The 21,497-nt window shown below is 50.5% G+C and overlaps 2 protein-coding genes across 8 annotated transcripts in view; one reads left to right on the top strand and one right to left on the bottom strand.

The window, feature by feature from the left end:
• The first annotated feature begins 237 nt into the window (after positions 1-237).
• LOC122386011 (potassium channel subfamily K member 18-like) lies at positions 238-15,341 on the top strand. Of its 3 annotated transcripts, XM_043374792.1 has the most exons (5): positions 374-447; positions 2,856-2,857; positions 2,983-3,524; positions 11,866-11,967; positions 13,994-15,341. In XM_043374792.1, exons 3-5 carry the CDS (start codon positions 3,077-3,079, stop codon positions 14,554-14,556), a joined length of 1,113 nt encoding a protein of 370 aa, XP_043230727.1. In that variant the 5' UTR covers positions 374-447; positions 2,856-2,857; positions 2,983-3,076; the 3' UTR covers positions 14,557-15,341. The 3 variants fall into 3 exon arrangements, with proteins under 3 accessions (XP_043230729.1, XP_043230727.1, XP_043230728.1); XM_043374794.1 differs by lacking the exon at positions 2,856-2,857 and having other exon boundaries at positions 238-447; XM_043374793.1 differs by lacking the exon at positions 2,856-2,857 and having other exon boundaries at positions 379-447; positions 2,999-3,524.
• An 893-nt stretch (positions 15,342-16,234) lies between these two features.
• The window catches only part of LOC122386008 (G protein-coupled receptor kinase 2-like), a 41,195-nt gene continuing 35,932 nt past the window's right edge, over positions 16,235-21,497 (bottom strand). For 3 of the 5 annotated variants that reach the window (XM_043374787.1, XM_043374785.1, XM_043374786.1), the window contains 4 exons: positions 21,107-21,250; positions 20,622-20,759; positions 19,913-20,058; positions 16,235-18,046 (listed from right to left, as the gene is read on the bottom strand). In XM_043374787.1, coding sequence (XP_043230722.1) covers positions 17,998-18,046; positions 19,913-20,058; positions 20,622-20,759; positions 21,107-21,250 — 477 coding nt within the window. In that variant the 3' untranslated portion in view covers positions 16,235-17,997. Of the gene's footprint in view, positions 18,047-19,890; positions 20,059-20,621; positions 20,760-21,106; positions 21,251-21,497 lie in introns of all 5 variants that reach the window. The other 2 variants (XM_043374789.1, XM_043374788.1) reach the window with 1 other exon arrangement.

Here is a 21,497-nt window from a genome sequence, read left to right as displayed (position 1 = left end):
ATTTTCCCGACATTTGGGTCATTGACCTGACCTGGAAGGTCAACCAATGACCTAGGACCTTAAAATTGGGTATCATCGGCTTCCTCTCGTCACGGGCAAAATATGCTGGGAAAGCATCAATACCGGCGAGGTTTAATTCGGCGGGACTTTTGTACCCGATGTGACCAGTTTGTTTCTCATCGATAGCCATGCAACAGCTGCTAACGCTTTACGAATTCCCGCTGTGGCTCAGAAGTCGTTCCGACTGAGCCGGGCTGGCTGGCGACACGGTGCCACGCGCCTGCCCACACCCGTTCTGTTTGCCGCGCCGTCGGTGCCGTCGCGCGCCGGTCCGGGCTCGTCGATATCGGTCCGGCGGCGCAGCGGCGCAGTGCCGACCGAGGCGGAGCGCGGCGGCCGCACGACAGGCCGGCGGGCGCTAAACCTGGTGCTGACCGACCAACTCAGGTAAGCAGGACGTAGGAATGTGGCTGGTAGGCGTCCAGTAAGACAGGACTTGACGTGAAAATAATTTGCAATAACGGGTTGAGACAACGCACTCATTTCGTTGATGGCTCCGCGACCACTTGATAGTCTATGGGGGACTTGATACAGCCCATAAATGAAATACATGAAAACAAAAGGGGAGGAGGACGTGAATGACGACACGCTCCTATGCATGTTGAACGGCACTTCTGAGGATGTCGTTTTCTATAAACTTGAGGCTGAAGCGGTGTAGCCCTAACTAACCCGTTTGATCGAATGACTATGGACAAGTGTTGATATGGATCATAACGCGTTGGTCATATTTTGTTTGCTGAGTGCGCAGTTGCAGACTTAACCCGGACGGGCCCGGGTGGTAGTCCCAACCAATGCAGCCGAGGGGGGGGGGTCATACCCCCTCGGTCTAACTCCGTAAATAAGGGAGCTACGGAAACAAAAGCGATACCTACCAAACGGAAGGTCCTTACGATACGATTCTAAAGCACCTAAAATTTTTGACCTCAGGTTAATTTTCAAAGTCAGAGGTCTAGGTCAAAGGCAAAAACCGGCACATGTGTAAAGATCTCAAAGTAAGCGTTCTAGAGGACGGCAGGATGCTTCAAACCGGCAAAATTGGGTGTCAAACAAAAGAAGAGAATCTAAGGATTCTGAAAATGTGTTCAAAATCAAAGGTCAAGGTCATGCTAAAAAATGATCTCAAACTTTGCACTTTTTCGTACACCTTGCGTGATAACTTCCAAGGTGTTTTGAAATGTTTTGAGGCTTATCAAGTCCCTATTTGTTCTTCATCTTACGATAAAAGGCTGCTCAAAGGTCAAGGTCACAGAAGAGTACCTAGGTATCCTTACTATAGGCTATTTCACTGATTCAAGTAAGTAATAATAAATAAGACGATTTTGCCATCCGGAGGCTCTAAATGAAGACTTAGAGGAAAATAGATGCCAGATTCGTGATCAGCGGGTACGAATCCCTCATAACCGACCTTTCATGTGTCGAGGTCAACCAAAGGTTTGGGCGCTGACACTTATTGATGCTAAACCGTAGCAATTATTTCGACCTCTTTCATTTACGGGCCGAAGTGATTTATGCTTTACTCTGCTCCCTAGTGTACAAATACTTTACGAGGCCCTTGTGAATGATCAAATTCTCGTATATCTTGCAATTAGGGCCGGCTGTTTTCATTTGTACCGGGTGATCATTTTTGAATGATACAAAAACATTTGTTAATATCAGCCATGTGTTAAGCTGGATAGTTAAACCAAACACACCCATCGAACACGTACGGTGGGACATTTTATCTGGAACACACAGTCAGTCATTAATGTCAATAGCCAGCTTAGAGGAGGTGCCCAAAGTATGCACCCCTCGCGGACCGCCGACCAGCTGAGCTCCGCTCGATGCCGGGTTTGTCTGACCATTTTCTGCTGATTATCGCCGCCGTCCCATGCTCCAGGTAAAGTATCCTTCTACCACTATTAGATGTGCAATTGTCTTTGGCTCACATCTGACCACACCTGTCATTAGGTGAGGCCAGACACTCAAGTACAGTCACGAGAAGTCCGGGCTGTAAGACGGGCGGTCGTGCTCGCTTATTCGCAAGCTGCAGGCTTACCAGCTTTGGGGCACGGGAACTCAATGACAGGCGCGGATGTGTGTGGAGAAGCACACTCTTGTTGAAAAGAGTGTCGGAGACGCGTGAATTAGTCATACAAAGCCGGCCAAACGACAGGTTACAGCATTCTCTAGAAGGCCGTACCGTCCCCGGGTCCGCCAAATCAGTGCACTCGAACGCACTTCCATAAGCAATGTCCACTTCGGAATTTTTGTTATTCTTAGTGTCTTCGTGCACTCCAAGATCCTTTGCAGGTTCCAGGAGGCCCGTATAACCGTGCTATTGCCTTTGCACATGCGCCATGAACTAAAATCTGTTGTGCTGCAAAGCCATCCAGCTGAGATATTGCATCGTTACACTAAGATGTCCAAAAAGGGTATGCTATAAAAACGGATGATATTTACCGTACCTTAGGACGGACTTGGACAATGTTGATAAAAAACAAAATGTCCAAATGTCCTTCTTGTAAACCAGCACGTGAAATCAAAATATCTTGTCCTATCTTTGCACGTGGCGACTTTCTTTTTGTATCATTCAAAAATGATCACCCGATAGTTATTCACAGAATCGTGGCTCATTGATGTGCTAACTGCTATTTTTGGCATAGGGTTACCCTACCTACATTGTATAGGCAAGGCTAGCTATATCAACCAAAATCGAGTGATGCACCATGTCTGCGCCGAAGCAATGTGCACTTTGCTCGCAAAGCCACCCATTGCATCGTCCCACCCAGATGTCGCACTTTCATTCAGAGTGCTAGCTGTTGGTGACTTTTTTACTCGCATTTGTTTGGAAGTCTTAGATTGTCAGTATCAGGCTGGATAACCGATGAAATGACCGAGGATCGCAAATAAATCTGACCAATTTTCCTTGTTTTCCGTTTCCAGCGGCCATTTCCACCAGCTGCCGCCGGATGCCTCAGCAGTTCCGGCTGGGCGCGGCGCCATCGGCTGCGGACTCGCCTGCCAGTCTGGCCGTCAGATGACTCCCTTCGAGGAGGTGACGGCGCGGCCGGCGCGCGGCCAGCGTCGCTGCGCCACCTGCTGCCAGCGCGTCTGGGGCACCATCTGCTCCAACTTCGGCATCTGCCTCATCATCCTGGGCTACATCGTCATGGGCGCGTTCCTGTTCTCGCACGTGGAGGGCAGTCACGAGGCGGCCGAGCGGGACCGAGTGCACAGCGAGATCAGCGCCGTCCACCACTCGGTCTCCCAGTCCCGGCTGCGCACCGTCGAGAAACTGTGGAACATCACCGTGGCGCTCAACGTGCTGCACAAGGAGAACTGGACGCACCTGATGGCCATCGAGCTGAAAAAGTTCCAGGCAGATCTGATCCAGGCCTCCAAGCGGAACCACACGGCACCGCCCCCGGAGCAGTGGAGCTTCTTCGGGTCGTTCCTCTACTCCCTAACCATCATCACTACCATAGGTAAGCGCAGCAGTATGGCATTTAAAAAATTGTAGGTACCAATGACGATTACATCATGCAATTTGAAAGTGCTCTGTCATGTCATCTTCTGTTGCTGAGGCAACTAATTTGCAAAAAGAAGTAATTGACGTCGGGTCATTTGATGAAGATGAAGGTCAAATGATGAAGAAATAGACAATAGTAGCGCTGAATTGCGCGGCATGATTTCCCCGCTATTTACGCAAAACCTTAGGAGGGGTGGATATCCGCCCCCCCCCCCGTCTGTGCGCGCGTAGTTTTAGTTGTACGAGTACACATAGTTGTACACGTAGTTGTAGCATACACATCGTAGTTGTTTTTATGATCGTTCGACATTTTTGCCAAGATCAATGTTGGAAACAGAATGCATTTTTGAGCACTTTATTTATTTATTTATTTATTTATTTATTTATTTACTCATTCATTCATTTATTTATTTATTTATTTATCAAATCGCCAACAGACATGTATCCATTTGCAGGCAAACTCAAAGGATAATCACATAGCACAACGAATATAAAAGACAATCACTTCATTTTTTTTTTTGAAAATTTTGAGCACTTCAACCTGTCGAAACATTAGCCCGCTCATGACCAAGCACACTGCCTCAACCGACGGTACCTATATAACTTGAACATGTGTAGGCAATCTTCAATAAGTTTTATTTTTGTCGTGCAAGGTCGAAAATTTAACTCCAAATTTCATTCGAATATAAAAATATTATTTATCTTATTTCATGGAGCATGATTGAGTTTACCAAAATACATATGTGCCCAAGTGACCTCCATGAAGTACCTAAGCTGTTGGCCGCTTATGCGGTTACTGGGCTTTAACCCGCGAGTTGCTGGGGGGGGGGGGGGGCGTTAAACGCCCCCACTTTTTTTCGCCGGGCCATAGCATAAAAACGGCGCGCCGCAGGCCCGCCAAATTTTGGGTACCTGTAGGGAATTGATTAAAATTTATTGTGCCAAAGTTTAAAAAATCGGTCGGAAAATTGTTGAGATATCGAGGTTTTAGTGACGTCATGATTTTTGACTTTTCGACCAAAAACGGCATATGTTCAAAAAATCATATAAAATCACAGAATAGACATACAGACATGCCGTAAACGCCATTCGACTGCCAATACCATGATCAATCAAATGGCTCTCTTCGATTATTGATTATCGTTCCGCATTTTCCAAAATCTTGAACTGAATCTTGGCAATTTTTCGTGACTACTTCACGATCATGATACATGAATTTCTTAAATTGAACTTTTTGAGTCAAACACGTACACATATGATAAAATGAATGTCACCATCGTGTTCTACGCCCCAAATTACATATAAAACATGTGTCACAGGCTGCGAATATCAGTTTTGATTTTCGGGAATATGTGCCTACCCGGTTGACCAGACCTTGACCCTGACCTATGCTTGACTGACCCTTATATGGAGCTGACACTCTTGTAGGCCTTATAAGATGGATTGTGCACCGTTTTGACAGAGTTTATGGCGAGAGGCGCCCATTGCGAAGTCCATGCTACTGAAAGCCCGATTTCAGGTGTTTGACCTGACCTTGACCCGACCTGTGACCTCAAAATTCAACTTTAAAGTACTCATCTGAAGTGTCTCGTCGCGCTCTTTCGTTTGCCGCCTCGTGCGTTTCGCTGCGCCTATTGGTTCTCGAGTTATCGGCTGGGGGCGTTTAACGCCCCCCCCCCCAGCAAACGGTGGGTGGCGAAATACCCCAGCAACTGCCGGGTTAACCCGCGCCCTGGTGGGGGGGGCTATTTTTTGCCCCCCCTCCAGACTTTTCGATATATCTCCTGAACCACTGCGCCGATCGTCACCAAACTTTCAGTACCCTCCCGGACATCAATTTTACACATTGTGACCAAAAAAATTTCCAAAGGCTATGATAGGTTGGCCGGAAATGACGTCAGAGTGACGTCATGTTCTGCCGTTTTCGACCCAAAAAAGGGTTTCGCGGGAAGAGCTGTCAGGCCTATAGCTTTGCAAATACAGAAAAATGATACAAACATAAAAGCTGTAGAATGGACAGGACTACAAAACTGCTATCTCGGATTTTTGAAATTTTTGGATTTTGACCCCCAAAAATCAAAAAATAGATTTTTTGAATATAATAGCCAAAAAATCCAAAAAGTTTTTTGAATTTCGAAAAAAACCGGAATATATATGATAGTCCCTACCGCCTTCTATCTACATACCAAATTTGAGATCGATACCTCTTTTTTTGGCCAAGTTATAGCGAAAAAACTGTTCAAAATTGATGACGTCAAATTTTCAAACTCAATTTTCAGCAATTCTAGACCTCGTAGCGCAAAACAAAGACCACCATTAGACTCCCCGTGATGAGCTGCATCGATTCAATACCCATTTTATGCAAAATATCAACTTTGAAATTTGACCTTTTTTGACCTGACCTTGACCTGACCTCCACCAGAAAGTGACCTAAACCGTACCTAATGGTCTTATAACCAACACCATTGAGTTGGAAATGAAAAACTGGCCATAAAACATGCATCGCATAACCTTAGTAAAGTTGGGTTCATGTGGTGACCCTTGGTGACCTTTGGTGACCTGACCTGTGACCTGACCTGGTATGACCAGTGACCTCTAACAGCAACATATCTACTAGGCAACTGACGCCCTATCGCTGATTCCCGACAAAATGCGTTTTCCTCGGTGTTATAGCGCATTCCCTAGAAGACCCGTGAACGGTGAAACATTTCATCTTTGACCTGACCTGTGACGTCATCGGTGACCCCGAGGTCAATAAAATTTGGTTTCCGTCGACAAATTTGACAGGCCTTTCGAACGCCGTTTGAATTTTGCGGATCCGTCCAGTAGTTTCGGAGATACGAGGGGGGGGGCAAAAAATAGCCCCCCCCCCCACCAGGTCGCGTTATAAACAGACCCCACCAGGGCGCGGGTTAAGATAGATCAAGGTAGATACCAGCTACGAGTATTGTTCTCATTATCGAGAAAAGAATATGAAACACATGGCACCGGCCCATACCTCGCGCGCCATGGCCATACCTCCCGGTGTATTTTGATGGATCGAAAAGCGCATTATTTATTGAAAGTTATCTCGAGACAAAATAGTTGATCCCAGATGCCTAATACCAGCCACATTTTGCAGGTGAAAGGCAATTTCACGTACACAGAGTGAAAACAGGGTTTAGCCACTGCCCACTGGAAGAAAATTGCCTTTTCACAAAACCGGCCCATACCTCCCGTTTCTCCGCTACATTTTTTATTGTAAGGTTTATTAATTACTAACAGGTAAAAATCCAATTACAGGTGAAGTCAGCACATGCATATAAATACCTACAACGACATGGATATTGAATACGCAGTTATCACAGGATGGATACGGATGCTAAGAGCTACGTGACACAAGCTAAGGCTAAGCGCAGACTTCCAAGATTGACGAAAGTTATGCTGCTTCCCTCTTCAACTTTCCCATTGGGTATGTAAATATGTTTGCTGAGGAATTCCAGGCGATAAGGTCGTTAACGACGCATGGGGCACGTATCGTTTTTTATTTTGGATTTTGGCCGTTTTTTATTTTGACCCGTTCTCCTCGTCTTTTTACGACCATCGGTTCGGAAATTAGACGGGGGGGGGGGGGGGCAAAATCTGCCCCCCCCCCCCCAGCAGGGCGCGTATGACTGAATAGGTAACCCATCTAGCAGCTTCACATTCCAAACATCGGGTAATAATAGGTAGACAAATTCTTTATAGCATTGAAGAAAGCCTCTACATCTCAAAACCTTAAAAAGAAGAAGGCTCTCAGAAGTCAGATTGAGCCATATAAAAAGGAGCAGCAGCTTCTTCAGCATACATAAAGACAGTAAACGATAAGATAATTGATGGTCACCATTTTACTTCGCCCTAAAAAGCCATGCCTGGCACTAAAAAGCTATTTCAGCCTTATATTGACTGCAGCGTCTATAACAAAGTGGTTACCAGCACCAATTGCGAAATAATGACTCCATTTAACTGTATCTAGCACAAATTCGATGGAGCTGTCTGCTCTAAATCCAGAGTTCGGTAGCAGAACGCTGAACTCATCCTTAAGTTAGTAGGAAAATATGCAGGCGGCAGCTCTGTCGAATAAGTTTTTGTTTGTTTAACATTCCATTCAATATTTAACATTCCAACTCTAGTCAGTCTAGTTGCCAGTGCAATTGTATTCCGAAGCCATCCCTGCAAGTAATATCATTTGATATATGCCATTTTGTAATGAAAAGTAACTTGTTCTTTGTCCGTGTGCGTCGATGTTCTGTTGCTCTGTGACAGACCTGTCAGACTACGTACAGCTGCAGTCGTTGGTATCTTCTAGTCGTTGGTATCTTTTGTCGTTGGTTTCTTCTAGTCGTTGGTATCTTCCAGGGCGAAAACCGCGGGGCGGATGGACCTGCAGTTTTGCGTCTGCCGCTATCATTCGGGACAGCCCTAGACCATGCTGGACTTGTGTCCCAGCTTGTTTCGTTGACAATAAAACGTGTCTGAGAGGCCAATCTGTCGCAAATTCAAACGTGCATAACACCGAATAAGTTTTTTTACAATGGGCGCAAGGTTCCTATTGCAGGGTGTGATCTCCCTCGGATCGAAATGGGCAGAGAAACGAGCGACATCAGTAATCCAAGCCTGCGAGGAGCTAAAAAGGGTTTCCATGAAAAGGGTGGATGATCAATCGTTCACTATTGATCCGACGATCATACCAACTCTTCTCAGAAACCACATCCTTTCTGGCTATAGTCGCGCCCTTGTTAACCCGCGCACCGACGGGGGGGGGGCGGATATCCGCCCCCCCTGAGGTTTTTCGCGAATAGCGGGAAAACCGCGGCGTGTAGCGCCGCGAAATTTGGTATGACTATTCCCTTATCAATTTTACACATGGTGTGCAAGTTTGAACCTCCTACCTTTCAAGGTCAGGTCACCAGGTCACTTTGAATGACCCAACCTCAAGTCACTTTTTTGCAACTTTGTCACCGTGCCAGAGCTACAGTAGATGTCGGAGGCCTTTGAAAGTCGCAGGATGTTATTAGGTCATTAGTAGCTACAATTTGTATATCTCGGAATTTTGATATCGGTGACCTAAGGTCAGGTCAATTTCGCGACCTCCCCATTATAAGTCAATGGGGGAAAAATCAACTCCCTGTTTTTACCACTAAAACGGGTCGGAATGGCCCCATATACCATACATGACTTCATATACGATCAACCTTCACTACCTTGAGGTCTGTTTTGCTGTTGGGTAGCTGTGAGGTCATGTGACGTCATCAAAGGTCACCAAAGGTTTTTGGCCAATAACTCCGTACAGGAACAAGATACAGACGCGTGGATGGTCTCATTGTGTTCAGCTCGTCAAGACGCATCGAATGATATACATGATGACCTCGAGGTCACGTGACCTGAGGTCAACCTTTGACCTTGACCTTTCGAGGTCAACATATATATCATTCGATGCGGATTGACGAGAGGATCACGATGGTGCCCTTAGTTTGTTCCTATATTGACTAATTCGAAAGTTATTCGAGAAAAACTCTCTCCATATTTAGCGCCGCCATTTTGACTTTTTCGACCCCTGTGACGTCATCTTTGACCTGACCTGAAAATGACCTCAGTAAAAATTGTAGATCTTGACCGTGCGTATCCGATGCCGTTTACCGCTTGTCGCTATCTTGCTTCGTTCTCGAGATCTCAGGGGGGGGCGGACATCCGCCCCCCCCCCCCGTCGGTACTAAGTTGGCGCAGACCCCCGTCGGTGCGCGGGTTAAATTGCGCCCTTTATAAAATTGTTCCCATGTGCGGTTGCATTGCACGTCACGCCAGTGGCCGCTGAGGGGCCGTTATGTACAGACACATAGCCGTCCTGTCAGGATTTGATCAATCGAGAGCTAATTGATTCTTGGATAATAGCTTTGGATGACAGGCCTAATTGATGGGGCGGCTAACGACAAGACAAAATCACGCCGAACCTACATGCGCGAGGGCATATTAGGAATGGGATTATTATTCTGCGAAGACGAGGGCTCATTTTATAATTTTCATATAATTATATTATATCTGCCATTCCTTTTTCAAAATTCCGTTGATGCCTCATAGGGCTGCGATATCCCATTTCCTCCGTAGTGCGACCGGCCGGTCAAATCCGTCCCTCTGGCGGTGCTGGCGGCGCCCGTCCGGTCCGATGCGGGCCGGGCCGGCCTCGTGCCGAACAATAGCTCGTCACTGGGCCGATCAGCAGCTATGGTCCTGGCCGAGAGCGAGCCCGAGCCGGCCGGCCACTTCCGCCGCGCCAACAGAGATCGATAGCGCCGATGGCAACGAGCGACGGCCGCCGGGGCACGGCGGGCGCCCGCACATAGGGCGCCCCAGACACAAACAGATGTAAGGGGCACGGTGGCGCCCGCACATATAAGGCGCCCAGAAACTAACAGACATAAAGCGCACTGTGCCCACACATCAGATCAGAATCCACAGGCACAAACAGGTGTGAGGGGCACGGCAGCCCGCAGAGAAGGCACACAAACATGTACGAATGCATGTCGCCCAACATAGTCACAATGGCACGGCGCCTCAGACACAAACAGATGCCGAGGGCATGGCGGGCGCCTGCACGTAGGAGGCACCCAGACACAACCAGATGTAAAGGGCTCGGCGCCCGCACAGTCACGGCTCGGCGCCTGTACATACAGTCACAGCGGTACGGCGCCCCGGATCTAAAGCGCCACTGCAGACACACACAGATGTGAGAGTACTTAGTGCCAGTCTTCAGCAATATTGTCTGTCTGGAACTAGGTTTAGATAGAAACTGTCTCGACGCGCGCATTGTGTGGATGTCAATGAATGGCCCATATCTGTAGATTTCATGTACCCATTTTCCCGTACTGCGGTAAGAAATTGCGTCGAGTGAAATTGCCTCGAAGCTCTAGCTCGATCAGGGGCCGAACGGCGGGGGGGGTCTGCGCCCCCGTCCTATAAGTTAGACGCTGTAAAAAGACCAATACGGGCGAGGGCTAAAATTTCCAGCCGCCAGGGTTCGCCTTTATCAAGTTACATACCCAAGTAGCGTTTTAGACCATAGCAATTACCATCACCGTTGAAAAATTCTAGCATTACCTAATTATGTGTGATGTTTGTTGATATAAAATATCTGAAGAAAACTAAAAGGAGGCTTGGAAATGCCCCAGGAAGTCCCTGGTTAATAATGCAGGTAATCCACTGATGCCAGAGCGGTTTACCAGCTTTGATTCCCTGAAGACGACGTTTACTCGCTACCTAGGCCAAAAGCCCGCCCTGCTGGGACCCTAGGCTATAGAGTATAGAGCCCCCTGGGACCGTTGTCGTCGCGCTGGTCTGCGCTCCGCTGTGGCAGCTGCTTTGCGCTGGTCTGCGCTCCGCTGTGGCAGCTGCTTTGCGCTGGTCTGTGCTCCGTTGTGGCAGCTGCTTTGCGCCGGTCTGCGCTCCGTTGTGGCAGCTGCTTTGCGCCGGTCTGCGCTCCGTTGTGGCAGCTGCTTTGCGCCGGTCTGCGCTCCGCTGTGGTAGCTGCTTTGCGCTGATCTGCGCTTTGTTGTGGCAGCTGAGACGCGCTGGTCTGCGCTCCGCTGTGGCAGCTGCTTTGCGCCGGTCTGCGCTCCGCTGTGGCAGCTGCTTTGCGCCGGTCTGCGCTCCGCTGTGGTAGCTGCTTTGCGCTGATCTGCGCTTTGTTGTGGCAGCTGAGACGCGCTGGTCTGCGCTCCGCTGTGGCAGCTGAGGTCCGACCCGCCGCCGCCGCTGCCGTTCCGTGTGGGCAGCCGACGGCGCCGGCGCTGGCCCGATCGATACCCCCGGCCGACCGCACAACTCCAGCAAATGCATTGTGCAGCGCCCATGCTATTTTAATTGTCAGAGTGCACCTCTTGGACGAGAGCAGCGTCAATCCTGAACAGATGGAGCAGGCTGCGGCTTCAATACAAGGCCGTATATTTCACTGAATGTGTTTCTCCAGCAGAGCTTCATCGCCATCCAAATTCATTTGGATGACTATGTAATCCTGCCTTAGATTCAGACTTGAGTTGAATACGTTTCTGTGTTAATCGCGAGCTTATTTATTACAAATACCTTTTCATAACGTTTAAAGTTATTACCGATATATGTACACGTCACAAATCCTACCATTATGAAAATAACCACCGGCGTGCTTATGCTTATGCTCAATCCGCTGTGCAGATGTCCAGTGCCTAGCTATTCCAACCCGTTGTATGTGGGTACCGGTTAGACCTATACGTTTGACCTTTGTCGTTGAACCACTGTTTCCGTTTCAGGGTACGGCACGTGCTCCCCGAAGACCGACGCCGGAAAACTGCTCACGATTGCCTATGCGGTCATGGGAATACCACTGATGTTGCTCTACCTGTCGAACGTCGGTGAGTTCCGCCAACTACAACTAAGTCACAGCCACAATTCTGTCACAGGCTACAATACAACCCTTATTTGGCTTGTTGAAACGAAATGGCTACATGGATATGTATTCTAAACATGACGAAGAATCGGACAAAGACGGTAACTGTAGGAACAATGGAACATGGCATTTTGAGGACGAATCTGACGAGAGAAATTCGATATCGTCACTAACTTCTTAATTTATCTAAGCTCTTTATATTCGTTTTTAAAGGGACCCTCCCACCTTCAAAAAAGTTAATGAATTGGCATAAAAGTGATGTCCCTTGGTTCAGAAAGAGCGGAAACGAATATCTACCAAATTTCACCGAAAAATATTCACTGGTTTTCAAGATATTAGGCTTTTACTTTTGTTTACTTTTTGGGATCTCCCCTGTTACTAGCGACTTTATTTGGAAGCAATAATTTGGCAGCCTTAAAATGCGGCAGACGTTGCGCGCAAAGCAGCGTATACCACCACATGTTAACGATGGTTTTAGTCTAAGATTTAAAAATAGTTAGATCTCCGCTGACGTCACAAATTCTAAGGGGGCATTCCAATGCATTAGCCCCTTAGAATCCGAAAACTGCAAGTTTGAAATTCCATATCTTCGAATTAAAGCATTTTTCGATGTTGTGAGTGCCCAAACCGGTATTTGCAGGCCATGGCCACCAATTTGGCAATCTCAACTCAAAACTAATGTTAAGGTGGGAGGGTCCCTTTAATATATATCATAAGCCGTAGCTCTCATATAAAAGGTAGTCTTCATGAATTGAAGATTCAGAGCGTCGCAAATCTATTCATAGGATGTGGAGATTCGAAGCCCGGTCATCTTGTCAGTTTTATCGGCCAATGCGTCGCTGTCCCGGACAGCACCTATGCCTGAACAGACAGCCCTGTTAGTAGTCAGACATTCGTGTAGATGGCCGCAATGTCGTGTTCCTGCAGCTACCTGACAGGCCGGCTGACTACAACAGGAGAGACAGCTGAGCAAAACGCTGTGAAACAACATCACACCAGTGTTCGACAACTAACCCAGGGCCGTTTGCCACTGCCAGCTGGCTGCTCGGGTAGTGTGACTGGCTCTCGTCCGTTTTATGTCAGACATCATTTTTAAGGTAAATCGATAAGCGCTAATATTTTCTAGAATTACATTGAGGAGAAACAACGGAATTTATAGGCAATACGTAAGTTTTATCTTTTATTTCGTAGGAAGCTCCAACGCAATAGAAAAGCCCTTCTAATAATTCACCGGTCTGAGGCCTAAAGGCCCAACAAAGAGATCGTCAAACAGCATTGGAACCACGGTCCGCGTGTGGCCATCGCTTGTGGTCCTAAAGCCGATGCGAACGGCTGTTAGCCGTTCTATAGAATAGCCGCTTTTTCGTGGTGGTAGGACCCGATCTCACGTTTGAGTGTATATGGGTGATGTCCGCCGTTAACCTACATTTTAAATTACGTTGAGATACCATTTGTGTTCCTAATTAATAAGTCCCAGAATGTTCGAAACTCGAAAGGTGGTTAAAAATTTAACCTGAGAAGGAAAAGCTGCCTTGTCTGTATTGCATTTCCGTCTCTAGCCGTCCGTAGGGATTCCGTTTGGTAGTAACGGTGTGCTTGGTACTTACATATCAATATCAATCCTATATTCGAAATTGCTAGAACGCTCCTCCCAGGAGGACTAATGTTCGGTTGTTCGCTGGTGCCGCGGCTCTCACCCGTCACCCGCCCATCGTATGTCCGGTTTATTACCCGTCGATCAGCCCGCCCCACCCGCCCCCGTCTCTGTGAACCCCCGCCTCATCCGCCCCCGTCTCTGTGAACCCCATCTCACCCGCCCCCGTCTCTGTACACCCCCGTTTCACCCGCCCCCGTCTCTGTGAACCCTCGCCTCACCCGCCCCCGTCTCTGTAAAAACCCGCCTCACCCGGCCCGTCTCTGTAAAGTGTAAACTCCTCGCCCCGTCTTTGTAAACCCTGCCTCACCCGCCCCCGTCTCTGTGCGATCCTCAGGGGACATAATGGCGCGCTGCTTCAAGCTGGCGTTCGGCGGCGCGTGCGTGTGCCGCCGGCCGGCCGCGGCCGCCAGCCTGCAGTCACCGTCGCTGCACAACCGGATCCCGGAGCTGGGCCAGACGTCGCTCAATCACCTGGACGGCGAACTGAAGCGCGCCGGCGAGCCGCCCTGGCCGTGGGAGGAGGTCGGCCCGCTGCTGCCGCCGCCCGAGCCGCGCGCGCCGCTGCTGCCCTTCTGCGCCTGCCTCACCATCATCATCGGCTACATCCTGGCTGGCGGCTACATGCTGACCTTCTGGGAGGACTGGAGCTACATGGACGGCGCCTTCTTCTGCTTCGTCAGCCTGAGCACGATCGGTTTCGGCGAGCTGACGCCGGGCTCGTCTCAGCTGGCGGCGGCGCTCTACCTGCTGCTCGGTATGGCGCTGATCGCCGTCTGCTGCAGCCTGCTGCAGGAGCAGCTGGTGGCGCTGGCCGGCTGCCTGGCGCGCGCGCTCGAGCTGCTGCCGGAGCGCGGCCAGCCGGCGGCCGAGGACGCGGCCGAGTCGGCGGCCAGCTGACGGCGCGCGCTGGCCTCGCTGCCGCCGCCGCCGGCCGCCTCGCGGTGCCGCTGCTGGCGCGACGGCCGGCCGGACGTCAGCCGCGCCGCGTGCGACCACCCGGCCGCCAACCATCTGCTCCGGCTGCCGGACGGCGCGCCGCACGGCCACGCCGGCGCCCACTACGAGCCCGAGTACGACCCGGGCGGGCCCATCGAGCTGCGCCAGCTGCGGCCGCCGGCCACGCAGCCGCTCACCGGCAGCAGCCCGCTGCCCGGTGAGACCGTGCGGCCGGGCATACTGAAAAAGACCACCAGTGATGTGCTCTTCAGGAGAGACAACGGTGTGGAAAACAGCGGGGCGATGGACGGAGGGATTGTGACGTGACTGCGAACTCAAAATACAGGGAGGGAACTCTTGTGCTTGTGTGGTGAACAGAGTGTTAAATGCTGGACCAAGACGGTGCAGACTGCATCGGAAAGCAGTACCTGCAGGCCGGTCACGGTGCTCTAAATTCCGCATTGCTGTGTTTGTATGAATGATTTAGATCTGTGGGATCAAATATTCGGGCCGCCAGCTACCGAGATTGACGGTCGGGCCATTGAGGAATCGAGCGATATTGCTGGGAATGTGTTCATCGCAGTTCCGTCAGTGGTACGTGTATGTATGTGCTCACCGGCGGCGGCGTTCATAACTGAAACAGATCTGTGGAATTGTGTCACGAGTTGTTACTACCTATTTATTTCAGCCAAGGATACGAAAAATAGTGCAGCAGGACCGCTACCCGTCGCTGTGTAGGTACCTTCTTTACATGTGACGAACGCTGCATTTAGCGTATACGTATACATTCCTTGCTCCAAGGATCACACTGATAACAGAAAAAACTGTTTTTTTTTCGTATTATGTAATATTGTACTACCATTCACGTATTGAAAGTGTTTGCAGTGGGATGGTTACGCGCAACGCACAGGTTATTCGTATCAGATGACGGGACCTTCCACATTCCAACTGTCCGTTCCCGAGCAGTTTAAATCGAATGACACGTCCTGGGGCTGATTCACCTGCGACAGCTCTGAACCTCGCGGCCAGCGATTCAGAGCCGCTCGGCTCATGTCGCAGACTGGGTATGTAGATTTGCAGGACCCTTATGACCCCTACCTTGGGTTGCGGTGAATTGGAAACTATCGCGGGGCAGTTGCGTCACATCTAATCCCCAGTGGTCGCTCGTTTGAATGCCGCCGCGACCAGACTCGACTAAATGCCGCATTTCGGGGTGAGAAGAGAGAGGAGCGTCGTTTGTATCCAGCTCATGCGCGCGATATCTAGGCTAAATATAGCGCTCATGGTTTGAGGAGGACCTCGCTAAAGGAAGCTGGGATCCAACTAACTACTTCAGCACGATATAAGCCCAGGGTGGCATCCAAAAGCCAGTCCTCCGTGTGCCAACTAGAAGCTGTTTCAGACGTCTGAAGAACACGGTTAGTTATTTCTCGTTAGCGCTCGGTTAGTTTTAGCCGATTAACTTTTTACCAGGAGGCTGATGCCTTCACTCACTGTCAGTCATTTCACACACACTCAAGCTTGACGCCATCACTGATACTGTGTGCGACCTCACTGTTAAACGTGCGACACCAAGCATTTAACAAGCTCCAGCCCCTGCACCCAATTCAGCGCCATATCAGGTTCCAAGCAATGCACAGAGCTGGAAAACAATGTATTTTAATTTCGTCATAGGTAAACCATCCTCGCACACATTCAGAGGCGTAAATAAGTTAGACCGCGGAGGGCAGTACGGTGTCGCCGAGCGGGCGGGCCGCCGGAGACATTTTGTACCTGGGGGCTGCGGCGGCGCGCCGGCGGTCCAGCGCCACCTACGCGGGCGCCACCACAAACTCGACTACTGCCCTCTGGGCGGGCCCGGGCGCTCTACACACGACAGCCGGCGACTCCTAACGGCCGGCCGCGAGCCGAGGCGCCGGCACAGAGTCCACCCCAGTCGCCGGCAGAGCCGCGGCACACCGACCTCACAGAGCCCGCAGCGGCGGCCGGTGTTCGGCCGCACCCGCTCCGTCACCAGAGTGGACAGAAATCCACTAAAACGGATCACATGTCGGCCGATGATAAATAATAAAATGTTGAAACGGTGCGCGTACATTAGGTACCTGAAAAGCGTTGATCGTTCATTTGTGTATATATATACACTCAATGAAGTGCGGACGAGGCTAGTCTGTCCTCGATCCTCCATAATAGACACGCACACATCCACACAGACATTATGTGCCAGAGATGAAAGCGTATGCAGCGGAGGTACTGGTACTGGAGAGTGCCGAGCGATCGGCGTGCGTCTCTCTCTCTCTCTCTCTCTCTCTCTCTCTCTCTCTCTCTCTCTCTCTCTCTCTCTCTCTCTCTCTCTCTCTCTCTCTCTCTCACACGCACACCGAACACAAACACCCACGCAGACGCTCAGCCACTCGTTCCCGCACCTCACAATGACCTCCGGCCGTCTCCGTTTCCAAGTCCGTGCTGCTACCTGCCCTGTGCGTCTGACGACACGCACAGCCGGTACCGGCCGATTGTAGCTCGCCACAGTCCTGCCCGCCACACAGACTGCCACGCTCCACCACAGTCGGCTCTCTCTGTCACATTCAACAGCTCTCTCTCGCTCTGTCACTACGTCTATGCGCTTGCGATTGCACTGTCACCCTGATTTTTTTGAGCTCCCCATGCACGAGGGTGACCAGGGACGCCCGTACCGACGTCTCGACTCCCAAAACTGACAGACAGACGAACAGACAGACACAGACAAACAGACAGACATATAGACGACGGACACACGTACACGGCGCCGCTCGCTGACGCAGCGCGTAGGCTACGTCTAGTCACCGGCCGAGCGGCGAGCGGCCGCCGGCGGGCGGACGCGCGCGGCAGACGGCGACCCACCCTCGACCACCCGCCCCAGCCAGGAAGAGCTTTTGATTGGGCGGCCGGCGGCGGCGGCGGGCGCAAGGAGCTCTCAGGTAGATGTGTGTCGGGGGGGGGGGGGCGGCCGGCGCCCGGATGACTAACTACAGTGCGGCGGCGAGGTGCGAGGTCCAGCAGAGGTCAACACTAACACTTGAATGGGCCGCTCACGGCGGCGCCCCGATCCGGGGAGAGGGGCTGACTGCTCACCGAGAGGGAGGGAGGGAGCGGCGCGCGAGCGGCCAGGAACATCGCCAACATCCGGTCGCCCAGCCCTCTGTCTCTGAGTCTCCCCGCCTTTACCCGGCGCTCCACGGCTCGCTGAGCCACCCTCCCCGCCGTGGCCGCGGCACCGACCGCGCGACACTCGCCTCGACCGGACCGGCGCCGCGCGAGGAACACAGAGATGATGGTGAGGCGAGGCTGCGACTGCGGGGTACCGGTCCCCTGCCGAGACAGGAGGCCTCACCGGCCGGCGCCGGCGCGGCCGGTCCGCTGGCGTCACGGGTCAGAGTTGCTCAGCGAAGTCGACGGCGTGGCCTCCGGATCCCTGCCGGATGATCACAGAGTTAGGTAAGGTTACGGCACAGGGCAGCACAGAGTCGCGAATCACCAGACGGTCCTAATGACATGGAGTCAGCCATAGACCTCTGTGGTCAGCGTATAAAAGCACGGTGTGTTAGTGGACGTGTTAGCGGATATTGCTCAACGACCAGTGTTAGCAGATAGCGTGTGAACAGTTACCGCCGGTTCGACAAGGGACAATCACCAACAACGGACGGTTCAATCACAAACAACACTTGCTGTTCACAAGAGTTCGGGTCAAGCATATAACGGATGTTAACATCAGCAGTGGTCACCACTGGCAAGTGCAAAGAGGTGGCTTTCGGATGCTGCAGGGCGGGCATACTCCCCAAAAACTATCTTCGATTTAATAAAACTCCTCGAATTTCGCTTGCCTATGCACTGTTGAGCAGTTTAAAGCGATGTTTTTACGAAAAGTTCTTTAAATTGCTTTTCATGCGAGGAAAGCGACGACATTTCGTCATTTTCGGACGCAACGAGAGGGGCAAATGCCCCAAGCCCCTCTTGGATCCACTAGTAGCAATGGTTATTAAAGGGAGATAATGACCTTTTCCCACAAAATCTGAGTTAGGACCATTTTCTGACAAAACACAACAAGTTATAATGTAAATTAAAACCATTTTGCTCAATTCGGTACCTTGCCGCAAATATCTCAACTTGAAGTCACGTTAGCGGGGAGCGCTGAAAATGACCGTTGAATAAGTACTTACATCACTTTTTGGTACTTGCATGTAATTTTATAAAATGAGCGTATTCCTTACATTTGATCTTCATCACATCTAGTTAGTTAATGGTCGTCTATAGTGCCTTCAAAAGATGTTCATGGTTTGGGGGTGGTTTATGTCTAAATTTACGCAACTATTTTTCCTGTTCATCATCTGACGCCATATGCTGCTATTTTAGTAGCAACGACTCAATTTTGAATCGGTCCCGCCGACTGCACAATAAAAGAAGATAGATACAACACTTTTGCGGCATCACTGAAAAACTTATGCAGTACTGTTATCAAAATTCTCATAACACCGTTCGACAAACCTGAAGTCTTTTTGAAATAAATATGCTTGTATTTTTCGCTTCAGGCTCTGACGCCAAAATAATGAATTTCGTAGTCGCAATCGCAAGATTTGGCTGCGTTTCTGGCGCATGCCGTTCATTTGTGGCGCAAAATAATACTTGGAAACAAAGAAGAGTAGGCACTATGTACCCCCGAATTAGAATCTAATTAATTCTAAACCGAATTAACTCTAATTCAAATTAGAATCCATACAACCAAGCAACGACAAGGCGATAACATAAACAAAAACCCAAGCGTCGCTGTTTGAAACAAAAGCGCCATATACTGCGACTTTTTTTTATAGAGAAGGACACCGCATTTCGGTGGGTGTTACAAGTACTGCAAGTACTGCTTCATTTTTGCAAAAATAAAAACCTTTTTGACATACGAAAATGTGCTAGGAAATTTTCATATTTTATAGAAACTACAGTAGAAATAGTATAAATGTCAAGTAATTTTTATTTAAGAAAAAAGAAAGCTCATTATCTCCCTTTAACATTCGAGCGGGTAAAAACTGTGTGGGATCTATCACGTATACATCGCATTCGAGTCAATTTGTAACGAAATAATGCATGCTATTTTCACAAAAAGTACGTGTCTGGCTGATCAGTAACTAGACTGAAAAAAACCTTGTTCACGTTAGGTACCTAACGTATTATTTTGGACGCACATCGCGATTGATTCGTCTACCACTACGGACGTTGTCACGCTCTACCTAGCAGGGTGCATGGTGCGCCAGTGTCGCTATGGTGTACCTGAGCGAGGGGCGGCACTCACGGGTGCTGGCCGCGCCGCCGGCGTCGCAGCGTGCTGAAGCAGCCAGAGCTGGTCTCGGGCGGCGGCAGGTCCAGCCGCAGGTCGTCGCTGCGCGTGTACTCGGGCCCGTACACGTTCAGCTCCTTGAAGCACCCCGTCTCCAGCATCTGCGGTCGGCGGGGAGGCAGGTCACTAGCGGCCGGGCGGCGCACAGTGCATACAGAGGCCGTGGCGAGGGATGGCTGACAACAGAAACCGGGACAGGCCAGGCTTAGCGAGCGCGCACACAACAGAAGCCATGTCGGAGCTGGCGGGTCCTCAGACAACAAGGCGCTTACACATTATCACAGTCATATTGCGGGCCGCGGGGATCACCTACATAGAAGCAGCGCAGCGCTGTTCAATACTTCAGCACCAAAGCTTGTAATTTGGCACCTAACGTCCATCCAATCAGGAAATGACATACTGCCCGTTCAGCTGGGCTGCTGTCGGTACCGGCTGGTAGACCAGCCGTGTGCTGCTCACTTTACTTCCTAACATGTTCTAGGAATTACAAAGCTATGCATATCCATTATGCATTCTAGATCAGCGATGCAGCACTCAAAAGTTTCCAGTATATCCATAAGGTAACAAGTGTGTTGCGGATTTGCCCCCGTTCCGGTCCCCGTGTTTCCTCCTCCCACGAATGTTTGCCAAGTTACATCCCCGGCGCGTCTGGCCGTCCACCCACCTCCTGCTGCCACGGGATGGACACGGAGCCCGTGTTGAACTTGTCGTAAAACTCCGAGTCCCGGGAGTCCAGAGCCACGCCCTTCACCGTCGAGAACTGCTCAATGTCCAACACGTCTTTGGCGTACACCGCGTGAGGCTGCCGGCGAGATGGAACGGACGTCAAGTGGGGAGCGAGGGCGGTCAGCGGGGGCGAGGGGGGCGAGGGCAGCCAGCGTAGAACACCGGCTGAGAACGAGACGAGCGTTAGTGAGGACAAACGGGAGCCTAGCGGTGAACACAGGCTCTCAGACAGCGGGACGGGCAGTCACAAGCGAGCACGGACGTTTGTGAAGAACACGCCAGTCGGTAGAGGGACCGTCAGAAAACGAGCACCGCGGACTCGGCACGGGTTGAGGACGTGATAAGTCCCACGCCGTGCGATCAGTTGTGAGTACAAGTCAGTCTACCACTGTACTTCCAGCCTACCCCTGGCCCCACACTCACATCAGGTATGAACGGAGGGTCGCACATGCCCGCCCTCAACCGCTTCCAGTTGATGTTCTTGAAGAACTCGTGCTTCTTGACCTCTTCGGCGCCGAACCGACCCTGCTGGCAGCCCAACCGCTCCTCTGGCCGCTTCTGCAACAGCTGAAAGGCGAAACGGTACGCTCAATTGGCTGATATTGGCTGATGTCATTAGTGGGCTTCATAAAAACCACTCATTGTCAGCAGCATACGGCCAAAGTGGTCAAACTGATTGCTAAGATCCAAATACACAGTCCTTTTCAAATAAGTGGCGTCTGACAGTAACTTTCACTGAAGCCATTAACACGCGCACTGCTGGGGGGGGGGGTGTTTGAACACCCTTGTGGTTTTTCGCGAATATCTCAAAAAC

This window comes from Amphibalanus amphitrite, unplaced genomic scaffold (assembly GCF_019059575.1).
Source record: "Amphibalanus amphitrite isolate SeventyFive unplaced genomic scaffold, NRLGWU_Aamphi_draft 000237F_arrow, whole genome shotgun sequence".
NCBI classification, from domain to species: Eukaryota; Metazoa; Arthropoda; class Thecostraca; order Balanomorpha; family Balanidae; genus Amphibalanus; species Amphibalanus amphitrite.
This window is presented reverse-complemented; position numbering and strand designations above follow the sequence as displayed.